The 18,934-nt window shown below is 43.3% G+C and overlaps 2 protein-coding genes across 2 annotated transcripts in view; both read right to left on the bottom strand.

Moving 5' to 3' along the window:
* The window catches only part of si:ch211-196i2.1 (collagen alpha-1(I) chain), a 140,160-nt gene extending 139,305 nt beyond the window's left edge, over window positions 1-855 (bottom strand). Inside the window, exon 1 of the mRNA XM_031809489.1 lies at window positions 423-855. Within this exon, the coding sequence (XP_031665349.1) occupies window positions 423-546 (124 nt within the window). The 5' untranslated portion in view covers window positions 547-855. The remainder of the gene's footprint in view (window positions 1-422) is intronic.
* A 2,402-nt stretch (window positions 856-3,257) lies between these two features.
* Window positions 3,258-18,934, bottom strand: part of LOC109873574 (voltage-dependent N-type calcium channel subunit alpha-1B-like) — a 232,508-nt gene continuing 216,831 nt past the window's right edge. Inside the window, exons 45-47 of the mRNA XM_031809441.1 lie at window positions 13,399-13,660; window positions 7,533-7,756; window positions 3,258-7,393 (exon numbers count right to left, since the gene is read on the bottom strand). Coding sequence (XP_031665301.1) covers window positions 6,860-7,393; window positions 7,533-7,756; window positions 13,399-13,660 — 1,020 coding nt within the window. The 3' untranslated portion in view covers window positions 3,258-6,859. The remainder of the gene's footprint in view (window positions 7,394-7,532; window positions 7,757-13,398; window positions 13,661-18,934) is intronic.

The raw sequence follows: 18,934 nt of genomic DNA, 5'->3' as shown, positions 1-18,934 counted from the left end.
ATTTTAGAAATAATTCAGAGTGAAATAACTAGGGGTTACTTCAATATAATTGTTCCCAGAAATAATACAAATGTGATGTGACAAATCTGACAAAGAAGATAAGATAAAGATGAAACACTTATTCCCCCTTAGAAAAAATGTAATTAAACATTAGCGGCTCAATGAGGCCCAGAAGTTATATGACAAGAATGTAGAGTCCACTCAATATCGTTCCTTGAATAATTGAATAATTGTGAAATCAATGTATTATGGCAAACAACAGTAGGCTGGCTAGGTGACAGTCTAAGTTGACTTTGCAACACTACTGCGAGGGACATTACAAAAGAACATCGACGTGATAGCTATATGGCCAGGCTTAAAGATACATTCACTCATCAAATGTATTCACACATTATTTCGGCAAACCACATGTCCTTCCTCACCTGTTGGTAGCATCCCCGACCCTGACTCGCCAGGAGAGTCTGTGCGTCCAGCGTCAACAGAGGCAGCGCTGATTTTGAAGAGCACTAGTAGACAACATGTCCACTTTACCACCCAGAACAGCATTTTCCTTCAATATCAGAAAGTCCTAAACTGTTTAAATCAATTAACGTCGAACAATGTATTACTGGTAAATAAATGCGTCCTCAGGTTGATGGGATGGGGAGGCGGAAACATCCAACGGTGCTATGCATTTTTGGTAAAGTCAAAGGTTTCCCTTTCACTCAAAACCTCTCACTTATAAATCACTGAAGGCAAAATCACTTAAGCTCTGAGACAAATATGTATATTTCATGAATATAACATTAGCTGAATTGTTTTGAATATCGCTCTCTAAAAGCATCTGTGGCAACCTCTCCACCTTCTCTCATTCAAGAAGAGCTCGCGCGCAAATACACCACAGCTCCCCGCCCACCCTCGCGTTCCAAGCCAATGAAACCCTCTAAGGTCCGCACACTTCTGCATCAGGCTGGCCACCAGGCCATCTGGCATGGGCTGGTCCATTTTTAGCCCAGAGGGCCTGTCTAACTTCGTTTTTTTTTTTTGGGGGGGGGGGGGGGTGATTATTATCTGGATAATAACGGGGCCTCAACAAAATAAATTGTCCAGTGTGGGTGCCTCGAGGAAAGAAATTGTCCCGTGTGGGGGCTCAAGGACAAAAATGAGGCATACTAAAATACTCAACTAGTCTAAAGAAGGCCAGTTACAGTGGGGCAAATAAGTATTTAGTCAGCCACCAATTGTGCAAGTTCTCCCACTTAAAAAGATGAGAGAGGCCTGTAATTTTCATCATAGGTACACTTCAACTATGACAGACAAAATGAGACAAAACAATCCAGAATATCACATTGTAGGATTTTTTATGAATTTATTTGCAAATTATGGTGGAAAATAAGTATTTGGTCAATAACAAAAGTTTATCTCAATACTTTGTTATATACCCTTTGTTGGCAATGACAGAGGTCAAACGTTTTCTGTAAGTCTTCACAAGGTTTTCACACACTGTTGCTGGTATTTTGGCCCATTCCTCCATGCAGATCTCCTCTAGAGCAGTGATGTTTTGGGGCTGTTGCTGGGCAACACTGACTTTCAACTCCCTCCAAAGATTTTCTATGGGGTTGAGATCTGGAGACTGGCTCCAGGACCTTGAAATGCTTCTTACGAAGCCACTCCTTCGTTGCCCGGGCGGTGTGTTTGGGATCATTGTCATGCTGAAAGACCCAGCCACGTTTAATCTTCAATGCCCTTGCTGATGGAAGGAGGTTTTCACTCAAAATCTCATGATGCATGGCCCCATTCATTCTTTCCTTTACGCGGATCAGTCGTCCTGGTCCCTTTGCAGAAAAACAGCCCCAAAGCATGATGTTTCCACCCCCATGCTTCACAGTAGGTATGGTGTTCTTTGGATGCAACTCAGCATTCTTTGTCCTCCAAACACGGCGAGTTGAGTTTTTACCAAAAAGTTATTTTTTAGTTTCAATCTGACCATATGACATTCTCCCAATCTTCTTCTGGATCATCCAAATGATTTCTAGCAAACTTCAGACGGGCCTGGACATGTACTGGCTTAAGCAGGGGGACAAGTCTGGCACTGCAGGATTTGAGTCCCTGGCGGCGTAGTTTGTTACTGGTGGTAGGCGTTGTTACTTTGGTCCCAGCTCTCTGCAGGTCATTCACTAGGTCCCCCCGTGTGGTTCTGGGATTTTTGATCACCGTTCTTGAGATCATTTTGACCCCACGGGGTGAGATCTTGCGTGGAGCCCCAGATCGAGGGAGATTATCAGTGGTCTTGTATGTCTTCCATTTCCTAATAATTGCTCCCACAGTTGATTTCTTCAAACCAAGCTGCTTACCTATTGCAGATTCAGTCTTCCCAGCCTGGTGCAGGTCTACAATTTTGTTTCTGGTGTCCTTCGACAGCTCTTTGGTCTTGGCCATAGTGTAGTTGGAGTGTGACTGTTTGAGGTTGTGGACAGGTGTCTTTTATACTGATAACAAGTTCAAACAGGTGCCATTAATACAGGTAACGAGTGGAGGACAGAGGAGCCTCTTAAAGAAGAAGTTACAGGTCTGAGAGCCTGAAATCTTGCTTGTTTGTAGGTGACCAAATACTTATTTTCCACCATAATTTGTAAATAAATTCATTAAAAAATCCTACAATGTGATTTTCTGGATTTTTTTTCTAATTTTGTCTGTCATAGTTGAAGTGTACCTTTGATGAAAATTACAGGCCTCTCTCATCTTTTTAAGTGGGAGAACTTGCACAATTGGTGGCTGACTAAATACCTTTTTGCCCCACTGTATATTGCTTCTTTAATGAGAACAACAGTTTTCAGCTGTTCTAACATAATTGCAAAAGTGTTTTCTAATGATCAATTAGCCTTTTAAAATGATAAACTTGGATTAGCTAACACAACGTGCCATTGGAACACAGGAGTGATGGTTGTTGATAATGGGCCTCTGTACGCCTATGTAGATATGCTATTAAAAAATTCAGTTTCCAGCTGCAATAGTGATTTACAACATTAACAATGTCTACATTGTATTTCTGATCAATTTGATGTTATTAAAATAACACATTTTTAAATGGACAAAAAAAATTGCTTTTCTTTCAAAAACAAAGACATTTCTAAGTGACCCCAAACTAATGAAAGGTAGTGTATATTTGAGTGAAAAGCAAGCCCCTATATGCCACTCTTACAATAAAGATATCCACAACAAAACATATCACCATAAAGCAGGTGAGTATTACCAAGAAATACACCAACTCATTCTCTGTATTCATTTTCGTATATCTTTATTCAAGGTCTTCAATTCATACAAAATGTAATGGTATAAATGACTGTAGGATTGACAGTCATATAACATATTCGACAGTAAAGGACCCAGTTGCTCCAGAACCTCAGAAAATAATCCTTCTTCACTAAACCACACATATGGTTCAAATATAGTTCAATACTTTTGTTTAAATGTTGATATTTAAGCTCTTTTGTCTTTCCAGAAACAAAAACATATGATTTAAAGATCTTCAGAAAATACAACCAGTGAATAGATTGTATAAAAAAAATATTATTTTTGCACATGCACATACTTTTCATAACATGCAAACATGACATGTCCAGGGAATATAGCCACAGGAAATCTGGATGAGGTATGCAGAGACAAACTGGTGTGGTTTTAAAATTGGCACTCTAATTAACGGAGGGTTGGGGTGGGGTGGGTTAGGTTGAAAAAAATAAAGGATCTGTTCACAGATCTAGGGGTGCACACTGCTTTCTCCTCAACTAGGGCACCATAAAGTGGCTTTTAGAGGCCAAGGAAGAGTCTTGCAATCTACAATGCTACTGTACCTTCCCCTATAAATAGCCATGTTCAAATGTAAAGTCTTCGATTCAAAGTCTAGTACTTCACCTTTTGACGATCCATCAAATAGATTGCGCAATACATCTGACGCTAGAAAACAAAATAGATCCAAATAAATGTTTACACACATGTTTACATCTGGGTGGTTGTATCAGGCTACATGCAATAGACTTGCTGAACTCAAAATGTCCTGTTTGACATAATTCAATTGTTAATAATTGTGCCTTTGTCAATGCATTTTCAATGTACATAATATACTACATTTGCATTTTTACAACTCTTTGGACTCATATCCAAAGTCAAATTTGGTCACAATCGTGCTAAAGCCTGAATCTGGAGAACCCAGAGGGTAAAGTTACAGGGCAAGTGAGAGTTAGTCCAAAAGTGTCATCTTGTTGCATAGCCCTACTTGAAAGAGTCAACTGTCAACGCAACCCTTCAATACCTGCGAAGACACAAAGTTGTAGGCTATGTATCAGTTAGTGAAGGCCTTCACACGACCCTGCCTTCAGGATAAATATATTTGGAAGAAAACTAACCCATGAGATATGGGCAAAAGTGGCAGAATTCATAAGCATACTGTACATGTAATCTACTTCTCTTCATATATGAGAGATATGAGGCAAGTGTTTATAAACATGATACTTGAATATATTGTTTCTATCAATAAGAACACGTAAAGTGAAACTTTCCTAGTTGGAGGGAATCACAAATGGCACTTTTTCCCCTTGGAACCACTTTGCCTTCCATCTAACTCTGGCAGTAGCGTATATTTTTGGAAGAGAAAGGCAAAAGCTCTGTATACACCCTTAAGCAAAAGTAAACACAAGTTCGACAAGTTCAAAACCCTGGCATGCATTACATTGCTTGCTTTAGATCTGTAGTTCTGACCTACTTATGACTCTATTTGACATAATCATTACCAAAAAAATGTGTTGATGCATTCTTTTCCTCATTGGAGGTTCAAAGAGAAAGCCTTGTTACTGTATTCCCTGAATTCAGTAAACCTCTCTTTGCATTACAACTATATACATTTTTACTCATATGCACAACAGTGACTATGTATACCTCCTATACCGTAAACCCTATATCATACGTTCCATCCTCCCCTCTCCAGTGTTGATACATCACAAAAGTCAGGCTGCATTATAACTATAATAACATATATTTAATGATAGGCACTTGGTATTCAGCCACTAGAGCAGTACGTTAGAAAGAGTTGACCGACCCAACCACACTCATATCATTTGCACTAGGTACAACTTACAAAAAATGAACATCATGAAAAGATATTCCATTTAATGTTATAGTTCCATAAAAAATAAATTTGAATCTTCAGTCCTTCTGTGTTTTGGGTTGTTCAGAAATAGTTCAACATGTCATAGGTGACATGGGAAAACAGCAGCAATACTATACCTCCTTAACCATATACTCTCCGTAATGCATCTTACTGTAATACCCAGAGTTATAGAAAGAGGAAATTAGGCCAGGTTTTAGAACATCCGCCATGTTAGAACCCATATAAAACTCTATTCTTGAAATGTTGGCGATGTAACAATACGAGAGCGCCTATGACAGTTCCCTAAGAAATGACCCGTTGTAAACAAGCAAAACAGAGCAGCGAATTTAACATACATTTCTATTGATTAGCATTTGGAATGATGTGTATGCAAGTCTGCACAACGCCAATTATCAATTATCCACGGTTATAGAGGAGAAAGTGGCAGTCTCGGAACATTCAGACAAAAAGTGCATTGACCCAACTCTCTATATATGACTCTGGTAATACACACTTAGAAAACAATGTGCTATCTAGAACCTAAAAGGGTTATACGTCTGTCCCCATAGGAGAACCCTTTTTGGTTCCAGGTAGAACCCTTTTGATTTCAGGTAGAAGCCTTTTGGGTTCCATATAGAACCCTTTTCACATAGAGTTCAACAGGGAACCTAAAAGGGTTCTCCTAAGGGCCCAAAAAACCTTTTGGAAGCTTTTTTTCTAAGAGTGTACTAAGGAGTCTAACAACGCTCTTGTGTAGAAAGAGTTAAAGAGATACTAAAGGATTTTCTGCAGAGAGGGAAGGGATTGGGTGGTAGTGCATCATTATCATCACTTGTTCCTCCTGGTTCTACTCATATTACTTCCAGTGCCAGCAGACACACTACAGGACAAGACACACCATAACGAACGTCGGCCCATGCACAGTAGATCACCAGCTGGGTGTCAACTAGCAGGGGCGATTCATCGTGTAGAAATTAATAGAAAATGGCGCCCGTTATTCTGGCGACAGGACAGCCACCTGCTGCTTTTAACCGTTCATAGGCATGGTGTGTTTTGTCCTTTAGCCAGCAATAGAACGTAGTCCCATTTTAGATCTGGACAGAGGGGGACAGAAAGGCTTTGATCTGGTCAATACTGTAGAGAAACACAGTTCACAGTCTTAGTTGTTTTCCTCCAAAGGCCGTAGGAAGACATTTAGGCTTTTTTTTCATCTATTAGAACTATTTGACTGACCAGTGCTTTAAATATTCACAGGGATTTCACATGTGCTCTGCACACCATCAAAGCTTTCATTTCAGTGAAAGAATGGAATTGATAAAATGTAATATCAGGTGTCCTTCCTTTAGTGCCATTTGCCAAGAAAAGAGAAAACATCCCTAAGAATGGTTTTCCTTTTCAGAGTACTTTCCGTATGTTTAACACATCTTGGAATATACCTGTCTCCATTGGCCACCTATGAGCACGCAGGAACTGATATCAACTGACATGTGGCCCTCTGTAGCTCAGTTGGTAGAGCATGGTGCTTGCAATGCCAGGGTCGTGGGTTTGAGTCCTGGGACTACCCATACATACAATGTATGCACGCATGACTGTAAGTTGCTTTGGCTAAAAGTGTCTGCTAAATGGCATATATTTTACATTATCAACACTGTACTGTAATCTGTACAAAAGATGAGTGAGTTCATCAACGTTCAAGCTAAAACGCTTTCAGACATGTGAAGGGGGATGTAAGCTACGCTAACACCAGTCATCCTCTTCCTTCTCCCGGAAGCTCCCAGTTCCTCTGGTGCTGGAACTCGAACCGGCGTTGACCCCCAGAGTGAAGTGGTACCCGTTTGGGACCCCAGCCCGGCCCTGTGGGGCAGGTGCAGAGGAAGGCTCAGTAGCCCCATGGGAAGCTGAGGCAGAGGTCCTGGGGGAGCGTCCACCTCCCCCTCCATGGGTGCTCACAGCGTCCTGGAAGTCATCAGGCTCCTCAGGGAGGCTGTGTCGAGGGGCACCCCGCGACTGGGGGCTCAGGTTGGGGTCTGAGCCGATGCGGGTGACGGGCATGGCGGGTGACTCCAGCAGGGTGCTATGCTCCGAGAGGCCCCGGCTGAGACTGGACTTGTGCCCCGTGGCACCAAACTGCACAGGTGAGGAGTTGGCGGTCTTGTAGGCCACGGCGGGGCGGGGGGTGAGGGGGGTCTGGGGGAGCTGTCTGCGCCCACGGCAGGGCGTGCTGAACGCTGAAGTTAAGACCACTTGGCTGCCTTTAGCCATGCCGATACTCTGCAAGAGACAGCATACAAATCAGAGAATAGTTGAGAGGCAGGGATGGACGGCATACTGGCCACTCTAACCTGAATCATCTTATCCTGAAGCAGCACTATCATCCCACCCTAAAACCACAAGCTCCAGGTCCGCTCACCTGCTTGAAGAGGCCTAGGTCATGGGTCTCTCCAGGGGAGGTGGAGCGGCTCGGTCCGGCTGACTTGGTGTGGTAGTGCTCCCTGCCTCCGTAGCGCTCACAGGAGTAGTAGCGCTGCTTCTCCCCGGCAGCAGAGTGATGCCTCCTCTCCTGAGGCCTGCCTCGGTCACGCTCCCTCGCCCGCTCCATGGACAAGCCCTCCACGGCAGGATCAGCAGGCAAACCTGAGGCCGACACACACAGACACAAGATTAGGGACTGAAGTAAACTACACTCGTGGAGTATGTATGTGCATGTGGGTGTGCATCCCTCAAATGCATAATGCTAAAACATCAGGAAGAGATTTTTGTTGATCTTTCAATTTTCTTCCAAAATTCTATGCTCTGACCACAATGACAGAACAAAACAGCTTTAAGTGGCTGTTTTTCATTCTTAATGTGTCAGAGCCCTACCCTAGTGTGTCTGGCCCAGAGGAATGTAACTCTTTCTCATCTTCCCTCTGTCTATTGCTCTCCCTCCTTCCTTCTCTCCCTCACCCTCTCTCTGTGTTTTCTGTTGCCCTGCCAAGAGGTGTCCATAAATCCCACTGACTGGGCCTGTCCACTGGGGCCTTTTATCTGCACCAATAAAGCCCAGCTGCTGCTGCCCTCCAATGCCAACACAAAAAACACCCTGCGCCCACAACACCAATGCGCTCCACCAGACCATGAATACGGCCTGATCTCTATTGCAGATGATCTCTGTGTGGCCACCAGCGGACAATAGGGTTTCATATTTTCCCAGTATTTTACAATTGTTCCATCCCGAGAATAGTTCACTTTCCTATCCTGGGAACACAGTATTTTACGCCAAAACACAACGTGTCATTCAAAAGCATTATAAAGCATATTAAAAGGCCTATGTCTGGATTTGATTAGAGATTTGATAAAAGCCTGATGCTACCTGAGCCTGATGAGCCATACATTAAATACATTATATGAGCATTTTAAGACATTTATTGAGCTCAGGCCCAAACGAATGTGCCATTATCCAGTACATATAATATACTACTACTGCTACTGTATATACTGCATATAGTATATTATACTGCATGACAGAAGCTCATAGAAGCTCATAGATGTAGCTCGCTATATGCTCTCTTGGGAAAATAAATTATATTTTGAGCGTGAACTGTATTACTGTTCTGTGTTTTATTATACTGTTTTATGTGGACAGGAATTACACACACCGGTCAAACCATGATAAAGCAGGGATAGAACATGACTCTGGAGCAGCACAAGCGGCCGACAGAGTTACAAGTACTTGCTAGCGAATTTGATTTTGAAATATAACAGGGTCTATTTGTATAATTAGTATGCTCATGCATTTACAGTATATTTACACCTTACATAATATGTTATTCGCCTACCTCTTTCTCTTTTGGTTCATTCCTTGCTCGCTTTCAACAGTTAAATGAAATAAGTTTCATTGTCCTTATATTTCATCATTCTAATGACATCCTTGACTAGTATAGGACTAGAATTAGACGCAGGAGGCTTTCACTTGTCTTCACGAAGATGGAATGGCTTTGGGTCTGAATAAATAACTGCTATAGCCTACCGCCACCGTGCATTCGCTCTTCCTTCAAACTTCCTGTGAATTCTATTGGATGCTGTATTTACAATTCAGCAAAAAAATGCTTGCCCCCCTCTTCGAAAAGTCAAAAAAAGTCATAACCCATCATTAATTAGCTAAGAATAAAGCGAATACTGCATTGAATTTATTACCTGAAAGAGGTAGTCTAGGACATCAGTGCATTCAGAAAAATTATTCGACATTTTATTAAATTGTTTTTTTCCTCATCAATCTACACACAAACCCTAATAGTGTCAAAGCAAAAACAGATTTTTTGACATTTCTGCGAATGTATTGAAATGTAAAAAATGAAAAATAACATTTACATAAGTATTCAGACCTTTTACTTAGTACTTTGTTGAAGCACCTTTGGCAGCGATTACAGCCTTGAGTCTTCTTGGGTATGACGCTACAAGCTTGGCACCCCTGTATTTGGGGAGTTTCTCACATTCTTCTCTGCAGATCATCTCAAGCTCTGGAGAGACCTGAAAATGCTCCCCATCCAACCTGACGTTGGATGGGGAGCATTTTCAGTCTCTCCAGAGATTTTCGATTGGGTTCAAGTCCGGGCTCTGGCTGGGCCACTCAAGGACATTCAGAGACTTGTCCTGAAGCCTCTCCTGAGTTGTCTTGGCTGTGTGCTTAGGGGTATATGTCCTGTTGAAAGGTAAAACCTTCACCCCAGTCTGAGGTCCTGAGCGCTCTGGACCAGTTTTCATCAAGGATCTCTGTACTTTGCACCGTTTATCTTTCCCTCGATCCTGACTAGTCTCCCAGTCCCTGCCTCTGAAAAACATCCCCACAGCATGATGCTGACCAATGCCCTTCTCCTCCGATTGCGCAGTTTGGCCAGACGGACAGCTCTAAGAATAGTCTTGGTGGTTCCACACTTCTTCCATTTAAGAATGATGGAGGCCACTGTGTTCTTGGGGACATAGAAATGTTTTGGTACCCTTCCCCAGGTCTGTGCCTCGACACAATCCTGTCTCGGATCTCTACAGACAATTCCTTGGACCTCATCGGTTGGTTTTTGCTCTGACATGCACTGTCAGCTGTGGGACCTTATATAGACAAGTGGGTGCCTATCCAAATAGTGTCCAATCAATTGAATTTGCCACAGGTGTACTCCAATCGAGTTGTAGAAACATCTCAAGGATGATCAATGGAAACAGGATGCACCTGAGCTCAATTTCGAGTCTCAAATTGTATTTTTATACATTTGCAAGAATTTCTAAAAATCTGTTTTCACTTTGTCATTATGGGGTATTGTGTACAGATTGATGAGGATTTTATTTATTTAATCCATTTTAGAATAAGGCTGTAATGTAACAAAATGTAGGAAAAAGGAAGGGTTCCGAATGCACTGTATATCAAACTAGAACATGATTATCTCTTTTGGATGCAATTTGAATGGAGTTGATGGAGAGAAAGACTCAGAGAGTGCTCTCAGGGTGCACTGCTTTAAAACTCTGCAGCTGCAATATAATATATATATATATATATATATATATATATAAAAAAATAAAAAAAGGTCTATCATGTCTGCTTTAAGTCTGGTTTTGGGGTGGGGCTCTGTTAGAACATGGAGGGGTTGGGGTGGGTTTGATTTGGTAGGGAATCCGTGTGTGTTCTTCCCTCTACCAGTTCCGTCTGTTATCTGTATCAGCATAAAAAATACAAAATAAAAATATAATAAGGCGAGCCCCGAAAGCCAGATGGAGATGGGTAAATTAGACGGGCATTCGGTCTTTATATTACTGTAGCATAGCATAGCATAGCATGTTGCAGAAAATATAGGCCTACCAATCACAATAAAACAAGTTACCATAATGAGATGGTATGTCTACATGCATTGTGACCTGCGCTCCATACTGAGATGGTATGTCTACATGCATTGTAACCTGCGCTCCATACTGAGATGGTATGTCTACATGCATTGTGACCTGCGCTCCATACTGAGATGGTATGTCTACATGCATTGTGACCTGCGCTCCATACTGAGATGGTAGGTCTACATGCATTGTGACCTGCGCTCCATACTGAGATGGTATGTCTACATGCATTGTGACCTGCGCTCCATACTGAGATGGTAGGTCTACATGCATTGTGACCTGCGCTCCATACTGAGATGGTATGTCTACATGCATTGTGACCTGTGCTCCATACTGAGATGGTATGTCTACATGCATTGTGACCTGCGCTCCATACTGAGATGGTAGGTCTACATGCATTGTGACCTGCGCTCCATACTGAGATGGTAGGTCTACATGCATGGTGACCTGCGCTCCATACTGAGATGGTAGGTCTACATGCATTGTGACCTGCGCTCCATACTGAGATGGTAGGTCTACATGCATTGTCATTTAGCGGTTACCGGTTTCTAGCAGTTACTTATCCTCGGAAAAGGGAGTGATTGAACCGCCATTGAACTCTAGTGGACACACACTGACCAGCACCACTAGTACGCTCAGTCAGCACAACAGTTCCAAGGATCATGTTCCTGCTTTATGGAGGTCATGGCTAGGTCCCAATTAGCACCCTATTGCCTATGTAGGGCACTGTGTGACCAGGGCCCAGAGCCCTATGGTGAATAATGTACCATTTGGGACACAGCTCTGTTCATGTGTGTCAGACATGAACTCAACCAGAGCAAACAGGGACATAGGGGTGTCATCATGGATTCTGAGCCATGTGGAATGGTACAGTATCTGTGTGGGTGTGTATGAGGTACAGTAGGTCAGTATGGGTGTGTGTGCATGTGTGTACTGACGACATTTAACCTATGGGAGAAAATGAACTAAACCAACAAAACCCTTGGCTGCTGAAGCCCCTGTTCTGTGGGGCTCAGGCTGCCTGAGATAATCTCGACTAGAAGAAAAAAGGTGTCTTAGCCTGCACATGAGACTGGCTAATTTCACGTCGTTGTACAGTGCGTAGTGGCTGCCCCGTCGCCCATAAGGGGAGCTACTATTGGAGCAGCTTAGCCGATTATATAACTACCGCTTTTGAGGTTATAGTACAAAGGGGAACGACGTATACAAACTTTAAAAAATCAAATCCCCACAAAGCAAATTTTCCTCTGGGAACTCATAAGTCTCTTTGTTAGTCAGATGGAAAGCTTGACATGCAAAATCCCTGGCTCAAGCTTTTTATTAAACACAACAGAAACCTCTTTCCTTCATAACCCGATCACAGGCCCTTAATCCGATACGGAATTTCTGCGACTATGCAAAAGCGTCCAAGCGATTTGGAACAAGAGCCAAGTCTCTAGGTCTCTCTGCCTCTGAGAATGAAAGGTTTCCTTACTCTATTTCTGTATGAATTCATAGTTCATCATATGCTATATGGGTTCCACAGTGAGGTGTCTTTCAGTCTGTGTTTGTTGCTGCATGAGCGGAAGTATGCATGTGAACATGTGAATGCATATGTGTGTGTGTGTGTGTGTGTGTGTGTGTGTGTGTGTGTGTGTGTAAGCCATGATTGACACTAGCAAAGCAACGGTCTTCCAAGTGTATTTATAAAAGGTCAAAAATACAATTGTGATACATGTAATAGCTGCATAATGGAGTGAGATACTCAATGAATAAAAATGAATTAAATATTGACTGATTTAATGACAGACAAAAACAGATGAAATCCACCAGTTTTGGTGGGAATTTACGTTTCAACTTTGTCATGAAAGCCTCATATGGCTTATTTAGGTGTTTTGTTATCATATTGATAGAATAATAACATTTGATTATGTATAATTTGCATATACACTTGAATATAAATTATCCTTTTGAGGTAGTTTATGACATTTGGCAGTTCCTTTTTGGGAGTGGCTTCCTTTGCAGGTGAATTACTTTGTGGACATTTCAAATGAATGAACTCTTAACTTTTTAAAACTATACAAAAAAGGAACACCCACCTTTCTCCCGTCTTGCGGTATAAATATTGTCTTTGTGCGTTTTATCCCGTCCAAGGGTCGGCATTGTAAATGATGCCGATCAGAAACAACATGTGCCATTGTTGACATTTTGAAGGGGACCAGCATGTGTTTGAGTGGCCATAACAGATGTTTGCGGGAAAATATGCTTTGTACAAGCAAGAGTAGGAAATAAATCAATTCAGCAACAATTACGTGACAAGTGAATTTTCACCCCACAAAAACAGGGAAGTAACGGCTGGAGAGAGGGAATTCTGAGGTGGGCGGGGCTTGTGCGTTGTTAACGTGTCTGAACATGTATGTATGGTGTGTACCCCCTCTCACCTGCTATACTAGAAGGCTGCACGCTGGACGCCCTGTCGAGTGACTTCTGCTTCTTGTCCCTGTCCTTGTCCCTGCGTCTGTGACAGCGGTGGTGGTGGTGATGGTGGTAGGGCCTGTCTTGGGCCTGGCCTGGGGCTGAGGATGACTGGGCCTGGGCTTGGCTAGGCCTCTCCAGGGTGTGGTCCCTCAGACTCACCTCCTGGGGGCGCTGGGAAGCCAATGTGGATGCCGACCGCCTGATAGGACTGATGTCAGGGATAGGCTGGGAGGAGCGAGCAAAGACGAAAAACGGTGAGTGGAGGAATACAAGATGGAGGGCTAGCTACCATAGAAGTGTAGCATTAGAGTATTCTAAAGTACAGCACAACCACTGGACTGGAGCATCAAGCACCAAACTGTTCACTAGACAGTAGACACAGTACAGACGAGGAGGTACAACAGACAAGTGGACACCAATCTCTGGGCTTGAGACTGACGTTCAACCTCTTCAGACATAAATGTTGAGGAGACATTTCTGACTGAAACACTGAGCGATTTCAATACTCACTACAGTTAATCTTGAATAAATCACTAATGATTGGCATACCACCGCCCAATCCCAAATCAACCCATTTGCCCACATCCCTATGGTATAATCAATCTGGTAATGATATGGTAATGACTCTACCTTGCCTCTGGCCAGCTTTTATGTGCGGCTTGCTGACATTGTAGGAAGGATCAGTGTCAGCATGCTGCATGCAATGATCTGGACAAGAGCTAGCCTCTGGCATGCTAAGTGGCAACATACCATATTTACCATGCTGTCTAAATCTATATTTTTTTTTATACACACAGGTGCATAGGGGGTAAGAGCTAATGTTCTATTTGGGGTTGGATGTACGGAATGTTTGGCCCGAGTTGTTAAACTTGTCGTAAACCAGCAGGAGACACTGCTAGTGAACTAAGAATAAGCAGGGTAAGTTGACGTTTCCCTTGAAATATTTCCCACCTTGACAGGTGCTGAGTTGTCTGTGTTTGGAAAAAGCCTGATGCCGCAGTGAAATTAACATGGCAAAATAGAACATTGAGAAGTTTAAGACTGGAGGTAAATAAAGTAAGTGAAATGACAGGCTGGAACACTAGCTACGTTATTCCTCCCTCTGGTGGTAACAGCCTGGATGACACCCTGCCACAGTTGTCCCATAATGCCAAGAGCAGTCTCCTGGAAACGGCATATGTGTATTCCCCATATAAACCATCCTTTTCAAGTTTAGTTTTTAATTGATTGTTGAAAAGGTAAATCAATGAAGTGATATTGTAGATCATAACCAAATTGATTCTTGAGGTATACGCTCCGTTGAGCTTGTTCTAAGAGTTCCTATCAGTCCCGGCCAGTAGCTACAGTCAGTGGTTTGTACAACAAAAACCACAACAACCACGACAACAACACATGGAAATAAAGAGAGAACAGTACAGTTATGTCAACGTAGGAAAATAGCAGTGCTCTCAGTGCCTACAATTAAAACATTAACAAACCACACAAACATACAATGGTCACAATGGTCATATCACGTCAATTCATGGCAAGAAAGCAAAAAAAAGAGTGTTTGGTGTCCCATGGATTTATGTGAGGTGAAGTACTAAAACACTCAACAATAATTCTACTGTAGGTGACATGGATCTTGACCACTCACACCAATATGGGCTTTAGCTAATGTCTAAAGAGTGTCAAACTGATGGTGAGAGTATGTGAACTCCCCACTGGAATGGAGGGAGCACATAGAGGCAACATAGAGATGGAAAGAGAGGGATGAGAGAGAAAAGGAAAGAGGTATAACAGAGAGAGAGAAAAGGAAAGAGATATGACAGAGAGAGAGAGAGAGAGACTTTTGACTTTTTGTCTTTCTTTAATGATACATCCTCATTTCATTAAAACCTCACAACCACCACCACCACCACCCCCACCCCCTTTAAAAAGCAAATATCCTGTGTGCTGCATACTCACCTTGTCCTCTACCCAACGATTCAAAACAATATCACACATCACACATCACAATAACCAAAACCTCACCACTTCTACAACCGTACATCCAACCCATCTTCCCCAGCTATACAGATGGCCTCCCCGACACACCATCTCCTGAAACATCTCCACACTTTATATCATTTTAAATTAAGCTGCGCAGAGACCATCCCATTAAATAATAGTATAGGGTCTGTTATCCCCCCACCTCTGACCCTGTTCCTCCTTGTTAGCCAAATAGCCAACTTTCCCTGAGCCTCACATACCCCCTGCCACTGATGTGCCTTCACTCCTGTTAGACTCCTAATTTTCCTCACCTTAATGCAGAGGTTGTAGAGGGCTTTTACCTCCCACCCTCTCAAACTCCCCCAGGCTCAGAGAGTTAAAGTCCAACAAGTCCTCCATACCCCCTTGCCAGTCCCCAGTCTCTGCTGTCACCTGCAGTGGCAGAAACATTGGTGGCTCCCCCCCCCTTTGGCCACTCAAACACCCCCCGTTACCGGCTCAGACAGTGCCTCCTGGACCTCCCCCAGGAATCTCTCCAGCAGCCTAAGAGATGTTAGTCCTGTTTGTTGTGCCAGGACTTCCGGGGTTTTCCACCCTTCCTCACCCAGCAGTCGCAGGTCACACAGCCTTAGCTGGTTTACTATCATCAGTCACTTCTGCAGGGTGACCGATTGAACCGATCTCAAAAGGATGGCTGGATTGTGGAAGATAGGCTCCTCCCACAGTCCAGGCTCCACCCCCCCTTCTCGTGTGGGCTTTAGCAGCTGCCAGGCCCTCAGCACCACAGAGTAGAAATCAGAGAGACGTGCTGTACTCAGCCTCTCCAGCCTCATGAGGAAAAAGCTGCCAGTCCAACTCTAATCCACAAGCTATCCTCAGCAGCGCCCATGCTGGTTCTCTCCAGCCAACATCACTATGGTACAGCAGTCTTTGCGCCACCTTTAATCAGAATGCAGCCACCCTTCTCTCCAGTTCTCTCCAGGGCCTCCCGAGTGGCCCAGTGGTCTAAGGCACTGCATCGCAGTTCTAGCTGTGCCTACCCTGACGCATTCACACAACACGCAAAAGTCCGGTCCAATTATTTCCCCAAATGTTTTATTAAACTCCACTGGGAGTCCATCGACCCCTGGTGTACGGCTGGGGGACATCTGGGTTACGGCCTCTGCCAGTTCATGGGACAACAGGGGAATGTCAATTTCATCCCTCTGTGCCAGAGAGAGCTTAGGGAGTTCTGCAAACAAAACTTGAGCACACATAGGATCACACAGTTCTGCCCTATACCAGTCAATATAAAACTCCACATTCCGCAATCTCCCCCACCACAGAGGTCACCCACCCATCTGACAGCCGCAAACAATGCATAACCTTGGCTTCATGGCTCTGTCTTTCCAAACAAAAGAAGAAGGAGCTCAGAGCATCTCCTTGAGCATGGAGAACCTAGCTCTTACAAATGCTCCCTTTGCTTTAACCTGGAAAAAACTGCCCAGGTCTCTACGTAATTCAGCTAAATTAGCCTGGAGGCCTACATTGCCTTGCCCCATGAGCTCAACCTCCACTTCACTGATACTTCGCTAGAGTTGCCCCAATACTCTCCTAGCCTCTGAGGATGAAAGAGCTGTATACCGTTGACAGAAAAGCAGAATTTAGACTGTTCCCACATCCTACCATTGACTCAGAGACTCATACTCCTCTCTTCGCTGCCCCCACCTTTCCCAAAAAGTCTGGAAACCTGGGCAAAAAGTAGCATCTTGTCAGAGCTTTACATTAAACTTCCAATAGGATGCTGCCTGTGTCTCATGGCCCCCTGCACATTGACCTCAATTTCCCCCATTGGTGCTTGCATCCTCACCTTGTCTACAGCCTTTATGTGGGCACGCAAAGCTCTTATTCCCCAAATCCCCACACTCAAAGCACCGTAGACTATCTGTGCTGGCAAACCACGCGTAGAGTCCCTCCCCATGCCTCGGTACTTAATTAACATGATGTCAGTTCGGTTGTCATCTGAGACATTATGACTGATGACAGGACAACCTAAACTGTATCTCGGAAAGTCTACACATTATAGTTATCAGATTCACATGGAATTGTTGTGCAATTCAAATGTTTAAATATAAAATGATTTGTGAAAAGATTAAATGTAATTTTAGCTTCCAAATGAGAGATTTGGGTTTTCATAAGGTTTAGGGCTCTGCTCAATCAGTGGCCCGCCCCTGTGAAGAGACATGTGTTATAAACTATGAAACACACGCTTCTCTCCCTCCATTATATAAGCCCTTGGCGAAAATGTAACCTCCTGTGCCGGGTACATTAGGATAACGGTCCGATGTCAGAAGGATTAACTACAGAACGAAGCCCACCTCAGCATGAGCTTAGGTTGCGAATGGTATGAACTTTGAACTCTTATTCGCTACAGAAGTGATACCTCCTAGCCGTTGGGTTAGCAGCGGCCGCTGTAAATGTGGTCTAGGAGAGGACAGACAGAGTATCCCGTCTACCACACAATGACGACACTACAATGTATCCCGTTCAACACCAGATACACTCTTCAAAGGACTCTGTTGGGCAACATGGCCTTCCATCTACCACCAACCTATTGAAGCGCAGCTCAGAGTAAATATTTATTTACCAAATGGACGGTAATTTAGAATGCATAAGATTCTCTATTTACGATAGAGTAGCTTCTCCCTTTGCTCTTCAGTCTTCCCGCTCTTTCACTCAAACTCAACCCCCTTTTCTTTGTGTAACCAGCTGTCATATCTGTTCCGTCCGCTAGGGACGTTTTCCTTTATGACATCATTTGTAATCAAGGTATGATTCATTCTGTGAATACGTAATTCTGTGTGATTAGTTAGGTATTTAGTAAATAAATAATTAAACCAAGAATGTACAACTTTCAGATGTGACTGAAATAAGGTGACGATTAATATTGACTGCTATTGATGTAAAATATTACTAGGTCTTTAAGAGTTTATTTGGAAGATAACTGCTCTATACATTTTCTTTCGTGGTGCCCGACTCTCTAGTTAATTACATTTACATGATTAGCTCAATCAGGTAATATTAATTACAGAGAAAGGATTTTATAGAATAGCATGTCATATCACTTAATCCGGCATAGCCAAAGACATGACAACGGTGACTATTAAAACCTTCCCAAACCAGAAACCGTGGATTGATGGCAGCATTCGCGCAAAACTGAAAGCGCAAACCACTGCTTTTAATCATGGCAAGGTGACCGGAAACATGCCCGAATACAGTGTAGCTATTCCCTACGCAAGGCAAACAAACAAGCTAAGCGTCAGTATAGAGACAATGTAGAGTCGCAAATCAACGGCTCAGACACGCGACGTATGTGGCAGGGTCTACAGTCAATCACGGATTACAAAAAGAAAACCAGCCCCGTCGCGGACACCGACGTCTTGCTCCCAGACAAACTAAACAACTTCTTAGCTCACTTTGAGGACCATACAGTGCCACTGACAAGGCCCACTACCAAAACCTGCATGCTCTCCTTCACTGCAGCCAACG

This window comes from Oncorhynchus kisutch, linkage group LG29 (genome assembly GCF_002021735.2).
Source record: "Oncorhynchus kisutch isolate 150728-3 linkage group LG29, Okis_V2, whole genome shotgun sequence".
NCBI lineage: Eukaryota > Metazoa > Chordata > Actinopteri > Salmoniformes > Salmonidae > Oncorhynchus > Oncorhynchus kisutch.
The sequence above is the reverse complement of the archived record's forward strand: the minus strand, read 5'-3'. Positions and strand labels throughout refer to the sequence as shown.